The sequence below is a fragment of the Arvicanthis niloticus genome, chromosome 7 (genome assembly GCF_011762505.2).
Source record: "Arvicanthis niloticus isolate mArvNil1 chromosome 7, mArvNil1.pat.X, whole genome shotgun sequence".
NCBI lineage: Eukaryota > Metazoa > Chordata > Mammalia > Rodentia > Muridae > Arvicanthis > Arvicanthis niloticus.
In genome coordinates, this window is record NC_047664.1 from 31,815,661 (window position 1) to 31,834,817 (window position 19,157).

At 40.6% G+C, this 19,157-nt stretch overlaps 1 protein-coding gene across 2 annotated transcripts in view; it reads right to left on the reverse strand.

Annotated features, from left to right (window-relative positions):
* The window catches only part of Abca13 (ATP binding cassette subfamily A member 13), a 439,574-nt gene that overhangs the window by 348,158 nt on the left and 72,259 nt on the right, over positions 1 to 19,157 (reverse strand). For both annotated transcript variants that reach the window (XM_076938134.1, XM_034509530.2), the window contains exons 9-15: positions 16,683 to 16,847; positions 15,154 to 15,353; positions 10,290 to 10,417; positions 9,438 to 9,538; positions 9,006 to 9,179; positions 7,065 to 7,270; positions 6,219 to 6,358 (exon numbers count right to left, since the gene is read on the reverse strand). In XM_076938134.1, coding sequence (XP_076794249.1) covers positions 6,219 to 6,358; positions 7,065 to 7,270; positions 9,006 to 9,179; positions 9,438 to 9,538; positions 10,290 to 10,417; positions 15,154 to 15,353; positions 16,683 to 16,847 — 1,114 coding nt within the window. The remainder of the gene's footprint in view (positions 1 to 6,218; positions 6,359 to 7,064; positions 7,271 to 9,005; positions 9,180 to 9,437; positions 9,539 to 10,289; positions 10,418 to 15,153; positions 15,354 to 16,682; positions 16,848 to 19,157) is intronic.

A 19,157-nucleotide genomic window follows, 5' to 3' on the forward strand; every position in this document is an offset into this window, starting at 1 on the left:
TAGCTATGCAGCTCTCCATCTGACAGTTAAAATTGCTGAATGGTCAAAGGCTTCATAATTTGAATGTTTAGAGTAGAAAGATTTTCTAATCTGATTAAGAATAAGAAACTACAAGGAGAAAGCATAGGGACACTTCTTTCTGTTTCTGTCTGTTAGTTGTATTCATTCTTCAAACCCTGATTCACATGATGAGTTGTTAGCTGCTCTGTGAACACAAGCATTACCTGGAACTCATCTCTAGTTGTGTCTATTTATCCCACTAACTTGAACTGCATTTAGGCTTCTCCATTGAGCCATAGGATCTCTGCGATGCCCTTGATTTAAAAGATGACCTTCCTTTCCAATAGTCAAGTAAACAGTCTATAGCAGTGGTTCTCAACCTTCCTACTATGTGACCCTTTAATACAGTTGCTCACATTGTGGTGACTCTCAACCATAATATTATTTTATTGTTATTTGATAACTGTAATTTTGCTGTTATGAATCATAATGAAAATATCTGATATGCAGAATATCTGATGTGTGACCCTGTAAAATGATCATTTGACCTCCCAATGGGTTGTAACCCATAGGATGAGAACCAGTGGTCTAGACAGACAGACATCCATTATCCTCTTGATCATCCCAATGAGAAGAAACTGAGATGGTAGCCCCTTCCAACTGCAGGTTTCTTAACTGTCAATGCATTTTTCCCTAGAGGACTTCCAATTGGAAGATCAAATAAATTCCTTTTTCTGAAGTCATCCCCCAAAGAGCTGTAAAATGACAAGAGGAAACAGAAAGTTGTGTTGTCCACAGATGAAACGGATGGAAAAGTGAAGAGCAGCAGATGGCAGCTGCTAATATCTCCAAGTAGAAAAATAAGTGGGCAAAGGGGATCAATCAGGCAGCGCTGAAATACAAAGCCCGGAGCTTGTACTTGAAGAGGAGAATGTCTAAATAAGTTCTCCTTTTAACTCCCCACAAGACTCGTGAATTAATTAAAGCACAAGTGTCTAACTGCTTATGTGAGAGGTAGAAATGAAAATGGACAGGAATGCTGAGATATATTTTTGAATGAGGAAAATTCTGTCATGTTTCCTCCAGCACCCAGCCTAGATAATTTTTCCTCCATAGTAGAAGAAGACTAAAAATTTGCTGACCTGGAGACGTAGAATTAACTGACTGGAACTAAGATTGGCGTACCAATGCATCTTATGGTGTGAATAACAAAACCACTACTAGCTAGAAATAGGGAAGATTATGTAATCTGTTCATTCTCAGCAGTGAAGTTCTCATCACCTCTCTTGTTTCCAAGAACAAGGGAGACTTGGAAGCCACCTGAGTGTTATCTATCAACAGACTTCTGGAGAACTCTCTTTTTGAAGGCTTCAGGGAAATAAATTTATGCTGGAGGAGGTAAGGATACATATTTGTACCAGGCTATGAAGATCAGCTACGGGGAGAGATGGCTTACTTCTTGGTCAACCTAGCAGGACAGAGCTTATCAGGTGACAAGAACCCTTTGCAGGAAGCATTTCCTGTGAGGAATAAATGCTTTGTTCTTACATAAAATGGACAACCAGAACATCAGATCCTAGAGAAAATTTCCATATAAAAGAAATGTCCCAGAGAGAAAAGAACACAACAAAAATAAACATGAAATCCTCATTCAAATTCTTTAAAAAGAACTATATCGTAGTGAGGACATAGATGCAACAAGAGCAGAGAACTATTTCCAATGAATATCTAGACTGTCTAGAAAGATTCTCAGAAATTAAGTAGATGACATGTTTTAAATAAAATTAAGAAAATGTCCCAGAAGATCGTCCTAAAACTTTATAAAATTAAAGAATGACATAAGAAGAACAACTGGTGGCTAAGAGAAAATCTAGAGTAAAAAGAAAAATATAGGGCTTAAAGTTACAAAATAAACAGTGCAAGAATATATTTTTGAGACCAGTCAGAGGAACAGGTGAGCAACCTACCTGCCAGCTGAACTGCCCCACTCTCTAGACTTGATTTCCAAAGATCCATTCTATAGCTCCCACTGCCACTTCACTCTGTCTGCCCTGCAGCTGGGTCCCTGCCCCCTTTTCTGGCAGACTCCTGCCACTCAGATGCAGGACACACCAGTCAGAAGAACAAAGACCCCCTTGCTACATAAAAGGCCAAGCTAGTCATCAGAAGTCCAGCCCCCAACCTGATCAGGGACATAATATTGGATCAAGCCGATGTCAGCTGCCAAAAATTCAGGCCACAAAGACCAGAAGACCAAAGAAGAATCAGAAACCAATGAACAAAACATCCATCCAACAAGACAAACTCAGAAATGAGCACCTAGACCTATAATCATTCCAAACCCAGATGCCTAAATGACAGTGTAAGAACAGAATCAACAACATCTAGGGTAATATAGCACCACCAAGTCCAGCTATCCTGTAACAGCAAGACCTGAATATTCCAATGTGGCTGAAAACACAGAGAGAGAGAGAGAGAGAGAGAGCGAGAGAGAGAGAGAGAGAGAGAGAGACAGAGACAGAAAGAAAGAGAGAGAAGAGAGAGACACAGAGACAAAGAGGGACAAAGAGACAGACAGAGAGAGAGAGAGAGAGAGAGAGAGAGAGAGAGATCTTAAAACCAAACCAGCTTTATGAAAATGATAGAGGCCCTTAAAGAGGAAATGGAGGGAGAGAAAAAAATTACAAAAATTAGGGAAATGACAAACAAAAAATTAAAGGAAATCAATAAATTCCTTTTTAATATCCTAAAAACATAAAACAACAAACAGGTGAAAGAAATTGTTTAAGACCTGAAAATGAAAATTGTTGGAGAATCATAATGTTAAGGTCCATCATGTCAGGATAGCTCTCCAAGCTCGACACAAAATGGAGGACTCCCTTTTTCTACCTGGCCTTGTCCAGAGTGTCTCTGAGCAAAGGTGCCTCACCCTATTTGGAGGATAATTCTTCTCAGAGCTTCCTGCAAACATTGCATGACTCAACACATAAGTCCTCCTCTTCCTTCCACTCATGTGATAATAGGCACTGCATTATGACCAATCAACCATTCCCACCCATACCCCTAAGGGACCTTATATACCCTAACCCCAGAACAATTAACTAGAGCTGTCTCCCTGAAGGTGACTCCCAGAAGTTCTTCTGTCATACTCATGGCCATCTGAACCTTGCTTGCCACTTCTCTCCCTCTGCCTTTGTGCCCTAGTGACCAATGACCCATGAGGAAAAGGAAGACCTACAGAAAATAGAAGCAGTAAAGAAAACACAAATAGAAGAAATTCTGAAAATAGAAAATCTAAGTAAACAAACAAAAATAACAGATGCAAGCATAATGAGCAAAATATAAGAAATGGAAGAAAGAGTCTCAGGATTTGAAGATATTATAGAACGAATAGATTTATCTATAAAAGAAAATGTTAAATCAAAAAACTTAATACAAAACATTCAGGAAATCTGGGATACTATGAAAAGACCAAAAGTAAAAATAATAGAGAAATAAAAGAAAAATCCCAGCTCAAAAACCTAGAAAATATATTTTAAAAAATCATAGACAATTTTTCTAACCTAAGAAGACTATATATATATATATATATATATATATATATATATATATATATACATATATGTGTGTATATATATACATATATGTATGTATACATACACACACACACACACACACACACACACACAGATATATATATATTTCCTTATGGGTCATTGGCCACTAGGCTATAGGAAGCCGATGTTAGCGGTGGATAGCAGTGATATATCCGCCATTCCAAGATGGCGCGGACATTGTGTCCTCCCCACTAGTAAACAATTAACTGCGCAGGTGCAAAGGCAAAAAAAGCCCACCAAAGTCACTGGCCAATCCCGAGGCGTAATATTGGGTGATGAGTGAACAGCCAATCAGAAGTGAACACGTCACTCTAGGGTGTATTTAAGCTGTGTCTCTTCCTGTCTTTGGCCCTTCCACGGTCTTCACTTCTGCTGATACAAGATTAAAGCCTCACTGTGGTAACCACCCGAATTCTGCCTCTCGTGTCTCTCTTCCACGGGCGAAAGGGGACACGGGAGGCGCGCAGAACACTAGGCCACAAAGGTGGAGGGAGAGAAGTGACAAGCAAGGTTCAGATGGCCATGAGTATGACAGATTTTATATATATTATTAACAGGAATTAATAATCACTGATCATATATATATGTGTCTCTCTCTCTCTCTCTCTCTCTCTCTGTGTGTGTGTGTGTGTGTGTGTGTGTGTGTGTGTGTGTGTGTGTGTGTGTAGCTTACAGAACACCAAATAGATTGGACCAGAAAAAGAAGTCCTCTATGCTACATAAACACTAAACATATAGTACAAAAAAAATTATTAAAAGCTATAAGGGTATAAGGTCAAGTAACATATAAAGACAGACTATTAAAATTACACCTGACTTCTCAACAGAGACTCTAAAAGCTAGAAGCGTCTGGAGACATATCTTGCAGACTCTAAGAGCCAATGCCAGCTCAAATTTCTATACCAAGCAGAAATTACAATCACAATAGATTGATAAAACATAGTATTTCATATCAAAATCAAATTTAAACAACAGCAACCCACAAATCCAGCCCTACAGAAAGTACCAGAAAAAAATTCCAACCCAAGAAGATTAAGTACACCCATAAACATACAGGCAATAAATTCTCTCATACGACCAAAACCCAAAGAAGGGAAACACACACACACACACACACACACACCATCATCATCATCATCACCACTACCACCACCACCGTCAACAACAATAATAAAATAACAGGAATTAATAATCACTGATCATTGATATTTCTCGATATCAATGAACTCAGTTCCCAAATAAAAAGACAAATGTTGACAGAATGGTTATGAAAACAGGATTCATCCTTCTGCTGCATACAAGAAACACACCTCTGTTCATATACCCAAAAATGCCCCAACATATAACACATGCTCCACTATGTTCATAACAACCTTATTTATAATAGCCAGAAGCTAGAAAGGACCCAGATGTTCTTCAACAGAGAAATGGATACAAAAAATGTGGTACATTTACACAATGAAGTGCTACTCAGCTATAAAAAAACAATGACTTCATGAAATTCTTAGACAAATAGACTAGACAATATCATCCTGAGTAAGGTGAGCCAATCACAAAGAACATACATGGTATGCACTCACTGATAAGTGGATAGTAACCCAAAAGCTCTGAATACCCAAGATACAGTTCAAAGACCACATGAAGCTCAAAAAGAAGGAAGACCAAAGTATGGATGCTTCAGTCCTTCTTAGAAGGGGGAACAAAATACTCAAGGGAAGAAATATAGAGACACAGTGTGGAGCAGAGACTGAAGCAAAGGCCATTCAGAGACTACCCCAACTGGGGATCCATCCCATATATAGTCACCAAACCCAGACACTATTGTGGATGCCAAGAACTTCACGCTAACAGGAGCCTGATACAGCTGTCTCCTGAGAGGCTTTGACAGAGCTTGACAAATACAGAAATGGATGCTCACAGCCAGCCATTGGACTGAGCACTGGGTCCCCAATGGAGGAGTTAAAAGAAAGGACTAAAGGAGCTTAAATGGGTTTGCAACTCTATAGGAAAAACAACAATATCAACCAACCAGGCCCCCCAGAGCTCCCAGGGACTAAACCACCAACCAAGGAGTACACATGGAGGAAACCATGGCTCCAGCCCCATATATAGCAGAGGGTGGCCTTGCCAGGCATCAACGAGAGAAGAGGCCTTTGGTCCTGTGAAGGCTTAATGCCCCAGTGTAGGGGAATGCCAGGGCATGGAGGCTGGAGTGGGTGGGTTAATGGGGGAGCACCCTCATAGAAGCAGGGGGAGAAAGGATGGGATAGGGAGATTCCTGGGGTAGATGGGGAAAGGGGATAACATTTGAAATATAAATAAGAAAAATATCTAATAAATACATAAATATTTTCATCTAAATGAGGGCAATTTTGGGAGTGAATAAAATTTTTGTGAATGGTGCTTGGAAAACATGGCCAGACAAAGCAGGATTATCACAACTATAAGGCATCCCTGAACACAGTAGCCATAATAGCTAGCCTCGTTTGGAGGGACTCCCACTTTAGGCTTCCCTACACAGTGCATAACAACACTTGCAACTCTTTCTCATTAAGAAGAAAAAACAGCACACATTCCTGTCATTAAGACCTCCCGACTTACATATCAGACTGTTCTGGAAACTTCCATGCATGTTCACATATCGAGCCAATTCACATGTCTTCCTGATGATCCCTGAGATGGTTTGCCAGTAGGACATTTTCTGCATGGACATTTGTACTTCCTGAAGTATATGAGATACCCTGTGGCGAAGAGAATGCAGAAAGTAGAACTTAACTAACAGTTTTCAAATTGACATTTACTTATAGACCCACCCAAAGGCAATGAGTGCAAACGTATTGACAGTACACATTAAAAAGCAACTAGAATCTTAAGTAGTTCACTTAATATTTATTCATTTATGAATTCTTCTACCTTGATTTGAAAAATGAGAAAGAAAAATCATGTGGCAATATATAAAACACCCAAAAAAGGGTAAATCAAGCAAAAAGCAAGAAGAAAATAAACACAACAATATAAGATAAACTTTGAGGCTAAGAAATAAAATACATTGGATATACATGACTATGGGCTTATTAGCAGCCACAAAAGTGGCTATTGATGTAAAGGGTCATGAAATAGGAAAAGAGTATGGCTCACGTGAGCAGCCTCCTACATGGAAACATCAGCCTTGGTTACACACAGACATGGGGCTTGTCATGAAAGCTTAAGTCAGTGAACAGGGAAAACGCTCAGTAAACAGGGGAACTGCATTATAGTTTTCATTAATTTTATTAATGTGTTGTTTTTAAAAGCTTTCTTATATTACCAACAGGTTAATCTCATTAAAGTATCTTTCCATTCTGCTCTTTAGGAACAGAATGTATGATGGTGAGCCATTACCAAGGAGCACCTGAAATCTTGCCAATGTCTAAGCCCTGAACAGTTTTCCATCCAACACATACTTACACTGTGGAGACAAGCTGGTACTCACAGCCACCAGGAGAGGCATTGTTCTCAGGTGAGGCATCAGCTCTTGAAAGCTGGAAGACCTGAGAACAGGTAAAGCTTACTTTTGACAGCTGTGCCCCAAGATCTTGCCAGCCGAAATGCCCACCATGTTCTGAAACTGATCCATTTGTGTGTCCTGCAATGACAGCTTGCAAACTACGACCCTTAAAAGGAAAAGAAAACACTTGTCAAAAGTTAAGTAAGCCATTTTGCGTGGGCATTTGATATGAAGGTTACCTGTTCATTTATAAAGGTCTCCATACAGACTCCTGGACAATGATCTCAAGGTAGTTGTAGACGTTGTTCCAAGTTTATTCAATTGTTCAAAGTTGCAGCCTCCAATTAAAACTTTACCCAATAATAGAGTAAGATTCTTTATCCCCCATGTGATTAAGCATCTAATAAATATTCTAGTGTTGTCATGTGTGTTGGATGATCTCCCCAAATATAGTAGGGGAATGCTTAACAAAGACCTCAGAGAATCAGACCTCAAAGCATCCTCATGGTAACCCCTCCCACAGTCCTTTGAGGTTTAGTTCTGACTCCTTAATCTATAAATGCAGCAGAATGACTTGTACAAATTTCAGCCTGAGTAGTCACAAACTTTGAAAACTTCTCTTCTTTCCCAGTTGCTTTTATGAACCCTTGATTATCAAGCAAGCCCACATGAAGTTATTATGAAGAAAAGATAAGCCCCACAACTTCACTGTCCAAACTCCAGGCATAAGATCTGTATCATAAGATCACAGCTGTACAAGGAACATCCATCGGACTAAGACAACTCTACCTGGCTGAGCCTCCCTTAGCCCCAGAGTCATTAAAAAAATATAGAATATGCTTTGTTTTTAACCACTGAGCTTTGGAATGGTTTGTTAGGACAAATCACCCAACTTCTATCTGAGAAGCTTTCTCATACAGCTGAAGAACTGTGCTGGCCACCTACAGATCCCACTGAGTCAGTCCCAGTTCCCCAGGGGCTTTCCTGCATAACTTCAGGTACACCTTTCTGTCTAACAAGAACCCACTATGGATTTTCTTAGCTTCCAAGTTTTCCTCCACATTCAAAACACAAAAACATCTTTGGGGAAACTTTCAGATGTTGAACTGTTATGTACTCATGTTATCTGCCCTGCTCAAGCTAGAGAAAATCTTCATGTTTGTATACCCCCTTGGCATACATTATAAACACTGAGAAGACAGTGAAGAGCTTGATTATGTACACACCCTTATTTTCATTTTAATTTTGCTCAGAATCATTTCCATTTTACTGGTTTTATTATTCAACTAATTTTATATTCTAATGCACCTAAGGAAGAATTTTTTAAGATACAGGTAATTATGAGAGGAGCAAAATGATAGACATAAGAATATTACACATTTTAATTCTTGGTAAGAAAAATAGGCACTGAAGTTGGCATAATCACTTTTGAAGCATTTCATAGTCTGTGTCAATGTTCAGCATAGTTGCCTGAATGCTAGGCAGTGACAGGAGAAGAGAATGACTTCCAAATCCTCTCATCACTAAAAGCCATGGCTATAAGCTGTTTTTCCATTAGCTATCAACAAAGTACACTCTGTGCTTTCTTTTCTATATGCAACCAGAAAAAACAGAGTGAGAAAGAGACCAGGAAACCTAGAGAGGCAGATGAGTGTTTTCAGAAGTTCACAGTACTCTTGGAGGTTGCCAGGAAGGTTGTGGCATGTAGTATGTACCACCACACTCAAGTAGTCAGGAGGGATAGAACTGAGGAGTAGCCACCATTCAGGCAGCAGCATCCTTTCAGGGATGCCAACACTTGCATGGTCCAAATTCCAGCTTCAATATTAGCATGTTGGGTGCTTACCCTTTAACAGAAATCCAGGTGGTGATGATGGAGAGATCTAATGGTAGATACTTACAGCATCCTTCACTGCTAGAAGTAGCTCATTTAAAACACTGGTCTTATTGAAGGACACAGTATGGCACAGCACTCCCCAGACACTCCTCCAGATGCTGGAGTTCCCAGTAGGGAGGGGATCCTCCTGAGACAAATGTCCGTTCAGGCAAATGGCAGAAGCATTCTTCATCAACAGCTGAAAAATTAATAAGGATAGAAAGAGTGGACATTTAGGAATGCTCAGTGATGCTCCCCATAGAATCAACAACTGCAAATAGAAACATCCATGTTAAAGTAAAGCCCAGCATTTTCAGAAAAAAACAAAAAAACAAAAACAAAAAACAACTGCTTATTCTCCTTACGTCATCAGCAAATCTCACAACAGGCAAAGCTGAATACTGCTTCCATTTTTTAAAATATTTTGTAGGGAAAATAGTATGTACGTAATCTTTACCTGGTTTAGCCCCCGAAATAACACATCCTTTTCTAGTCTCCATCCTTCAGACCCAGCAGATATAAAATCCCTTGCTGACCTCTCCAGGTAACTGAGGACTTCTGCAAGATAAAAATATGCTTCACCCTCCATTTGGATTAAGTCTCTTCCATCCTCAATTTTCTCCACAACCATGAAAAATATGACTTTTAGCAAACCCAGCCTGTCATCAGATGCTTTATTATCTTATGAGAAAGAAAAACAGGAACATGATGGAATGTTCTGTAATCCTTTCTGAGAACTCAACAGTGTGGGTACTTTGTTACAAGAGCACTTTGCTTCTAAAGCAATGCCCCCTCACACTGTCTTCCTCTCTTCTCTCTAAAAGGGTGAAAAGGATTTGACCCATGAAAGCAAAGTGTAACCTTGCCTTCCTTAAAGTAGAGCAGAAGGAATACCTGCCAGGCAATGAAAGTTCAAAAAAGAGCATTCTTCACTCTAAGAAAGATCTCAGTCCCATGCAGGTTCTGAACAGTGCAAAGGACAGGCAAGCAGAGGTACCAATGCCCTTATGCACAGTATTCTGGGGGCATCTCCAGCCTGACAATCATGGGATTGGTGTCAGTGAGAAAGTTAAACTGTCCCATGAAATGGCTTGACCCAGACCACACTGCAGGCTCTGCTAAACAGTAGAATGTGACCTTCATTGTGACCACAGCATGGTGTGTTGTATGTGACACACCCTTGAGGACTCTGTAGTGATACATAAATGGATACAACAGCTCGAAACTTTATAATTTTACCAACAAGGCACAAGAACACTTCCCTGTGTTCATAGTCAGTGGGTGACAAAGAAAAGCAGAGCTGATTTACCTTGAACAAACAGCAAATCCTGTGCGATTGTGTTCCTGAGAACAGCATCTAGCAGGGGCAACCTCTTCAGAGCTGGCCATGGGGACAGTTCTGACAATGCATGCTGCAACTTGTTCAGCTTCTGGAATCTGGGGGCAAAAATAAGCAATGCACCACCTCAAGAGATGAGGCAAAGGAAAACATCCCACCGCTTAGGGAACTGTGCTCACAGACTAGAAGGGCCATTTCAGCACCTGAGTTCTTGACAAATTACATTGTCAGTTATTGACTCCTGTGCTGGAAAGATTCTTTTAGAAAACAGGTTCAAATTAAATATTCTCTTTACCTCCAAAAATGTATGAAACAGGTGAAAATTAGTTTGAAATATTAGCTTATTTTTAACAAATATTTGCATTACTGGGAATGACAGCTTATGCCTATGATCCCAGTCCTTGGTTGGGCAATGCAGAAGGATTGTGAGTTCAAGGCCAGCTTCAAATACACAGGGAAACATACTTTTTTTAATGCCTTAAAGCTTACAGTTATGAGGCACAGAAAATTAATTTGACTTTCAAAATATTGACCCATCCAAGGAATAAAAGGCATGAAAGACCCATCAAAGGAATCCTGCATAAGATAAGCGAGAGTCTCTAAGATCAAAGGAAAAAAATATAACTTATAAGTCTGCTTAACACCTCCAGTCATGAGGAGTGGGGCTAGCTATTCAACCTGGGGCCTGCTATAAGGATTTTTTGTAAAGATGTTCACCTTGAAAGCCTGGCAGAAAACCACTAAGGGCAGAATATCCAGCAATACATATTTAACTCTGCACCCTTGCTTGGGGGTCTGGGGCTGCAGGAAGAGGCAGAGGCCCAATGTATAGTCTGTCAGGTCTCTAGTCTGTTAAGAAGGATGATGTGTGCATGGCTCAAATAGATGCAGACAGCAAAGAAGACAAGACAATATGAAGGAAGTGAGCGTAAGAACTGAGAACAAGAGAAGGTTAAAATGGAAACAAATGTGGGAGCGTGAAGAACCATATGCAGGTCACATTGAGGAACAGGGCTGCCAACTCCAGACATTCTGCACCTTCATGGCCACACAGTGCATCTTCAGCCAGGAAAAGAATGGCCAGATAAAGAATAAAAGATGAGAGATGTGCCTACTAGGAGCCCAAGCTAACCATCCTACTCTACCCAACTCCATCTCACCCCTGCTGAAACCTAGATGAAGCTGTGCTACTTGTCTGTATCTGGACTTACTCAGACCTGTATCCATCTGGTCTTCTCAGAGCATCTCACCAGTGTTGGATAAAGTACATGTTTGACACGTGGCTTTGGTTCTATTGACAGTGTGATGTTGGATGCTACCACTGCAGAGAGTATAGAAGAGTGAGGGAGAGTCCTAGTGATGTTTCTCTTGTAAGGAATCAGCAAGAAGGAGGATCCATCTGCAGTCCATCACCCTGAATGCACCATGTCTCTCTACCCAGCCTGAAGGTTAGATTCTTAAACAGAGCCTTCCACAGGACAAAGCAAGGCCAGATGGCTCACTCTCTAAGGCACTCTAGATTATACTGAGGAGCAAGCAGATTGGCTCATAGGAAGGATGAGATAAAAGAAGATAACTTTTATTTACTTGCCAAGTGGAAAAGACCATCCACTATGTGGTATGGAATCTGAATCTGGGCTGCTGAGCCTCTTTAAGCTCCAACAAGCAAAGAAATTTTAAGACCAAATCTGTAGGCAGAGTTCTATGTTTGTTTGCTGAGTCAGGTCTTGCTGGAATGCCCAGGGTTACCCTATGAGACCATGCTGCCCAGAATCTTTGCTATGTATCAGAGCCCAGATGTAGACCCACAGTTCAGCCACCAAACCAGCATGAACAAAGTCTCAAGACAATGAGAGAGTCTGCAGCGACTTCGGGAGATGTGAAAGATTGGCTATGGAGACAAAAGATTAAAAAACAAGTGTGATTTCCTGGACCAATGTTTGGGGTATGAGACAAGCACTTTCCTGACAGGGGCTGAATGAGAATCTTATAGAAGCCTGGCACAAGTCGCTGCTTGATTTAATCCAAGCATATATACTGAGAGACAGACAAGGTTTAAACAGAGACAAGAGTTCTAGCAGAAGCAGCAGGACAGTCCTTAAAGTAGATGAAACACTGAAGAGTGCTATCGGGTCCAGACCGGAGTGGTCAGCCACAGTTATGTCAGGTAATAAAGAACACTACTAGAGAGAAAGTGGTCAGAGTTTCAGCCTCACACAGCCCTGATGAGATGGGACTCTATGAGGAGGGGAAGGGAAAGGATGGGAGGAGGGAGAAGGAGGAAAGGAAGAAAAAGAAAAGAAAGGGAAGGAAGATGAGGAAGAAGATGAAATGGGAGGGGAAGGAGAGAAGGAGGAGAGGAAGAGGAAAAGAAGAATGGGGACAGGGAGGAGGAAGAGAAGAGAGAAGAAAGGGAAGAAGGACAAGGAGGAAGAGATAACTCCAGAAACAATAGAATTAATGAGAGGGATTGCAAAGTCTTGAAGATTGTATAAGGGAACATTTGACATCCAGGTAAGAAAAGCCACTGAATCTGTGTAAAGAAGAGAAGATGGAGGAAAATCTATTAAGAGACAGAAGCATTTGTCAGCAGAAGTGAAACTATCCTCCACTGAGCATGGGCGCGCACTATCTGTATGGTAGGAGCAGGGGACTGTCAACCAGAGTAGTCTAGCGGTGTCAACAGACTAACCCTTTTTGTAAAGTGAAGAGATGAGGTCAATGGGCAGGGCAACATCTCCAGAAGACCAATGGTTTAGTAACTAGAAAAGGCCTTAGAGATTATCTGGTGGCCATTTCCATGTAGGATGGCTGAGGCCCAGAGAGGCTGACAGAACAGACAGAATTGTACAGGTGAAGGATCTGCTTGTTGCCCAGACAGGATAGGAGGCAGTTTTGTATTAGGTGTGGCACTAGTGGTGTCTGAATGGAAAAGGAGATGCCCGGGGCAAATGGCCCTGTGCACTCAGCTAAGGCAATATCAGGCCCTCCTCTTCACGGACCTAACTATACACAGAGTGGTCAGCCATGGTTTGGAGGACAGCATATATTGAAATCTTTAGCTTCCCTAATGTCTGAATGAGCTAAGGAACAAGTGGTTCATCCTTGTATTTCATTCTTCTTGTGTGTCAAAGAACAGTCAAGACCCTGGGCTGAAGTGTCAGGAGGCCTTTAGTCTCTGTAAGATAATTGAAGTGACTTACTGTGCTGTGTTTATTAATGTATTATATAACAATCTGTCCATTATGTTGCTCAAGCAAACTGATAGTTTTCAAGATTGCAATACCTGAAGCTATTGACACCCCTACTCTTTGTTCCTCTCCTGTCTCAAGGCATCCTGCTGTTTCCCTGTATCCATCTTTCTACAGCATTTATGGCACTGCTACCCACAATCCCAATACCCTGTGACCCAGGGCATCTCCTTGGTCAGTCAGGAAATAAGGCCATCAAAAACAAGACCCTACATCGTAAGTGGACTCTACAAACTGTGAAAGAACTTAAAACATTTAGAGTTGCTATTATCTGTGCAACCATAACAACAATATAACTTCATATCCTTATGATGCCATAGTACCATTGTATCCTATAGAGTCAGAATTTCTGTATTTGAGCAAAATCTCATGGTTTTCATTCTCCAACCTTTTTGGAGATAAGAAACCTGTTTTCTTCTGAGAAAAGCAGTAATTTCAGAGGCTGATAGGATTCACATTAGCACAAACTGCTACACATACACACACCCCACTATACACATACACATATGCATCCACCACATACATGCATATGCAACACACAAATACACATATCCACACACCATACATATAGAATCACACACATCATACATATATACAAAAACATATAGACAAACAACATACATACACAAACATATATCACACATATACAAACAACCCACATATATATTAACACATATATACATAAACACACACATGTACATACATTTACACACATACACACACACAGTCAAAGTGGACTGTATCGGCCCTGGAATTAAAAACAGTGTTGTGAAACCATTGTTAAGTAGATCTCAGACACAAATACATCTGCTGTTGAACTAGCAAGGAGGGTTATGGTTATGGCCAGGCCCCACATACTCCCATGCAAACTAATCTTTAAAACAGTGTTAACTTCTGCTGAATTGTTATACAATAAGCCCTTCTCCAAGATTACCCAGAAACAGGCTATTCTTACAAAACTACTTCAATTGCCCACCACTGATCAGACTACCTACCTAAAAAATTATACCTCTCAACATTTAGTCTTTAAGTATGAATAAATACAGGATGCACCGCTTGGGAAAGTACCTCTGATGTGTGTGTGTGTGTGTGTGTGTGTGTGTGTGTGTGTGTGTGTGTGTGGTGTTTTCATTTTAAGACAAAGACATCAACCTAAAATTCAGGAAGCTGATGCCTTTTCCAATGTGATCATGCTCCTGTAAGGTTACTTACTACTGTTTGCTTGTTCATTTGGTTTGGGTTGGCTGGTTATTTTTTGAGACATGGACTATTGTCACTGAGGCTGGGATGCACTCCTGAGCTCAAGAGATCTCAGCCTCCTGAGCGCTGGAATGAGCGACATGTGCCACCACACCTGAACAGCCCATTAGACAGTTTTACATATTCACACTCACGTCTAGATAACTGCATAGATCTATCCTGGCAATGTCCACAGTCAAAGCCTTAGGTTTCCCATGCTCTAGCTTGGCATCTGTTTTTAGCTATACTTTTACAGAATTTGTTTCTAATGGCATCATTGCACATTCTTATCGTGTCAGTGTGATCAAACCTACTCAATTGCGAAAGACATACATATGCCTTACATCTGTGGAAACAGATGGTTGTCTCTGGGGCCATCCCCTGCCAAGCTGTCATTCAAGATGAGCAGGGCAGTGTGCAGGGCTTCCACCACCTTCCGCGACTCGCTGTGCTGTTTAAACTGGTCCCTAAGGGCTGCCAGACTGTGGCTGGCACCTGCAAGCAGGTTCTGCAGGAACCCACCCTGCTGCCACTGGTCAAACACCTGCAAATTTAGAAACAAAAGTAGATGATCAATCACATTAGAAACACTGTACTTAAGAAATAGTAAAAGACCATTTTAAATGATAAGTTTTTTTTAAATTTCTGGTCAATTAAAATGTCTATTACAATTGTACTATGGTTTCGTGTCTACTCAAAAAGTGAAGATTACAAATGTCAACAAAGGACACAGAGCTTATACTTTATTCCTCTATTCTTTTTACCATTCCTTGGAAAGAAATGAGAAAAGACAAGTTAAAACTATGCATTTCGTTTCAGAAGATCTAACTTGAAAGTTGAACTATCACATTGAAGACAGTTTGATGAAATGTATCCAGTCATTAATAAGCAGTTGCTGAATACCACTTTGTGACTGGTGTGGGAATGATGTACATACAGCAGCTAGCGCTAAGGTCAACATTCATGCTATACAAGTATCTCATTCTCAGATCAGCCATCGAGGATATGCATGATGCAAACACAGGTAAACTGGAGGAGGCTTGACTAGCAACCCACATGAACACTTTAAATGCTGGTTTCCTTAGCACTGTCTCTTCATCACCGCAGTAATGAATAAGATGCATACTATCAAGTGAACAACCATGTATGTTTTCCTGATGATTTATTTTATCCAATACTTGAGATTCTGACCTTAATCAGTCATGCATGTTTGGAAAGGATGAAGGTTTTATTGGGGTGAGTACTCCAGGGCAAAAAGGATGCACGTAGATATGACATTTGACAAAGAATGGGTGGTACTGTGGTAGGAGAGTGCCCTGTTAGTATCCATGTATCTCAAGGAACAGAGCTGTGAGCTATTCAGGGCTACTGTGAACTTTGGTGCTATCAACTTTCTACTGATCAAGGAACTCTTCTATACACCAGCCTTGCTTCTCTGAAATACACATGCACACACTTTCCCTTACATCTATGAAGACAGTTGGTGTGCCTTTAAATCAGTCGTTAGTTTTGTGCAATATTTCAAGGAAAAAAAAAAACATAGAAAGCACAAGCCAAAAGTAATGTTTAAATAGCTATGGGTCAAAGTGGCCCAAGGGATCTCATATGCCAGCAACACAAACATGATATACAAAATTTGAATTTAGAAACTGCTTAGCTAACAGGTGTGCTTGTGGGCATACGTCAAATGTTGTTAGTGTCTTGGGCTGAGAGTTTGATGAGTTAAGGCTGTTTGATGCATATGAGAGGAGGTCACAGTGACCAGGTATGGAGGACCTATGGCCTTTCCCAGGAAAAGTCATAGAATCACATAATTTATAATGCAAGGGGCACAGATCTGCTGCACTCAGAGCATCCAGACATGCAACAGCACCTGTCCATAGAGCTTCAGCCAACTGACTGCATGGATGATATAGTTCTTGACTGCGGACCACTTGGGATGACAGTCTGCCTGGTAGCCCCTGCTCTCGGCTTCATCCTCAGAAGTGTTGGACAAGATGGAACATACCATCCTCTCTAGGAAGCTGTGTGTAGGAATCTGGAAACAACATAAGAAATACTTTGAAGTGAAACTGGTTTTCCTGGAATTTTTTTTTTTAAATAATTCCCCCGTCTTGCTGGAGTCAAAGCTCATGTGTTCACATGACTGAACACTCGTATCACTAAAATATCTGTGGTATTTGTCCTGAGGGGTGTTCTCTAGAGTTAAGGACAAAAATAGGTCCTGTTCTTTTAGGATCAGGCACAGCAATAGGAGCTGCTGGTTCTCCAAGAGGAAAACACTGATGCTCAAACATTGAGTCAAACATTGCTCAGCCTTATTCTCCCACCAAAAGCCATTACAAAGCCAGTAGTTGATACTCTGAACAGTGGTACTTTGCTGTCTTTTGTAGTTATCAAAAGCAGGCAAAGTTAGAATGATTGGCATTGCATCTGGGTTAGACATTGCTTTACTATTTTGAACCAGTTCTCTTTTGTGTATTAATTTCTTTGAAACTACTCTACAAATGTGGCAAAATGAGCTATATCCACCCACTCTGGATTCTTACAATAACTCGGTCATCAGAACTTCTGTTGATGGTTACTGTTGTAGAAATGTTTTTATTGCTTTAAAATGCCTACATGGGAGCTATCACCCACAGTGTGACAACGTGATGAAGTAGAGAGTCTGGGGTGCTCTATGGTTTGGAAGTGGTAGTTTCCAGAGAACCATACGATGATATTAGGAGGTGACCTTAGGAAATGAGGCTTAGAAGGAAAACATCAGATCATTAGAGATGTGCTCTTCTACAGGATATTGGGACCCTATTCCCTTCTCCTGTCTTTGCTTCTAGGCCACCATGAAGTAAATAGCTTCCTTCACCATGTGCTTCCCACCATGATGTATCACCTCACTGAATATCCCCAAGAACAACAGTGCCAAGGAACCTGTGACACTCCCGAAACTGAGTCAAATAAGCCTTTGTTCTATTAAGGTGATCAAAATCTCAGGCAGTTGCTACAGTAATGGAGAGATGATTAGCACAGGATTCAATGAGATCATGTGGAGTAGCTGTCATCATAGGACTACTATTTCTTATGTGAAGTCAGACTAGACTTGGAGAGGACCTGAACACACAAACAGAAAATAGATACTCATGGGCTTTACAAAAGTGGGAAGCAGACCCATCAACCCTGAGGTTCTACAACCTAGCCCTCAGGGCTTATGAACATGTTAGGTTGAATAGCTGGTAAAATTTGATGTTGCAAGATAGAATTAAGGTGTCAATAAATTGACTGAATAATAGATTATCCCAATTATCAAGTGGGCTCAATGTTATCACAGAAGCCCTCATTACCAGCACCAGTAGACAAAGGACTATGAGAGAAGTTGAATAAGATTAATCTTGGTAAATTGTTGACTCTCCAGATAGAGGAGAAACTATAAGCAGGGACCATGGACAGCCTAGGGACAAAGGAAAATGCAAAAGTGTGGAGGCGGGGGATGAAAAGCCCCAGAATGTACCACTGTAAAACATACCCCTTTAGCATAGGAATTTGTTTTGAGTTTTTGGAAACTGAAAGTCAGTAGATGCGGGAAAAGTTTCCAACCTTTCACCCTATCAAAAAGTCCAGCAGAAATTTTCCTGTTTAATAGAGCAAGCTTCTGGTTACACACATGATGTCATACTAGGAAGAGAGAATCTGTCCTGCCCCTTCTGCTTACCTGGAGACTGTCCTGGGCACCTTATCCACCAAACCCTGCCCTTTCTTGTCCATTGCTTCCCTCCCTTAATGGGGACCCACAGCCTATTCTGTGTTTAGCCAATGGTGCTGTATAAGCCCCAGTCACCAGGTTGCCTCCTTGGCCACTGTCTTTGTCAACTACCATGCATATCTACAGTTAGCTGAGTTTTCTCTAGCCCCCTTTTTTTTCCTTTTACTTTAATTTGTAAGAATAGCCACTGAACTAGAAGGTTAAAGGAAGAAAGAGTTTTTCTCTACAACAGTATCTATATATCCTTCAGAAAAAAATGCAGTCCTGAAGATACATTGATTTTGAACCAAGAAGGCCCATGTTGGACTTCTAACAGCAGTGTCTAGGTGTTGCTTTGAGTTGTTCTCATGCTAGAGCAGAAACTGGCACTGTAATCACATGGTATACAAACCTATAATGTTCTATATCTAAAGACCTTATATCCACATCTATAATTACATTGTGATATAGCCTATTTCCCATTTAATCTTAAACTCAAAATGATTGCCTTTCCAATGTAAAAGTCCTACTTTACTTGACTATTATTGTAACATAATGAGAAAATTGTGCCATAAAAACTGAGAAAATGGAGCAAAAGACTTGGCCTTCAAG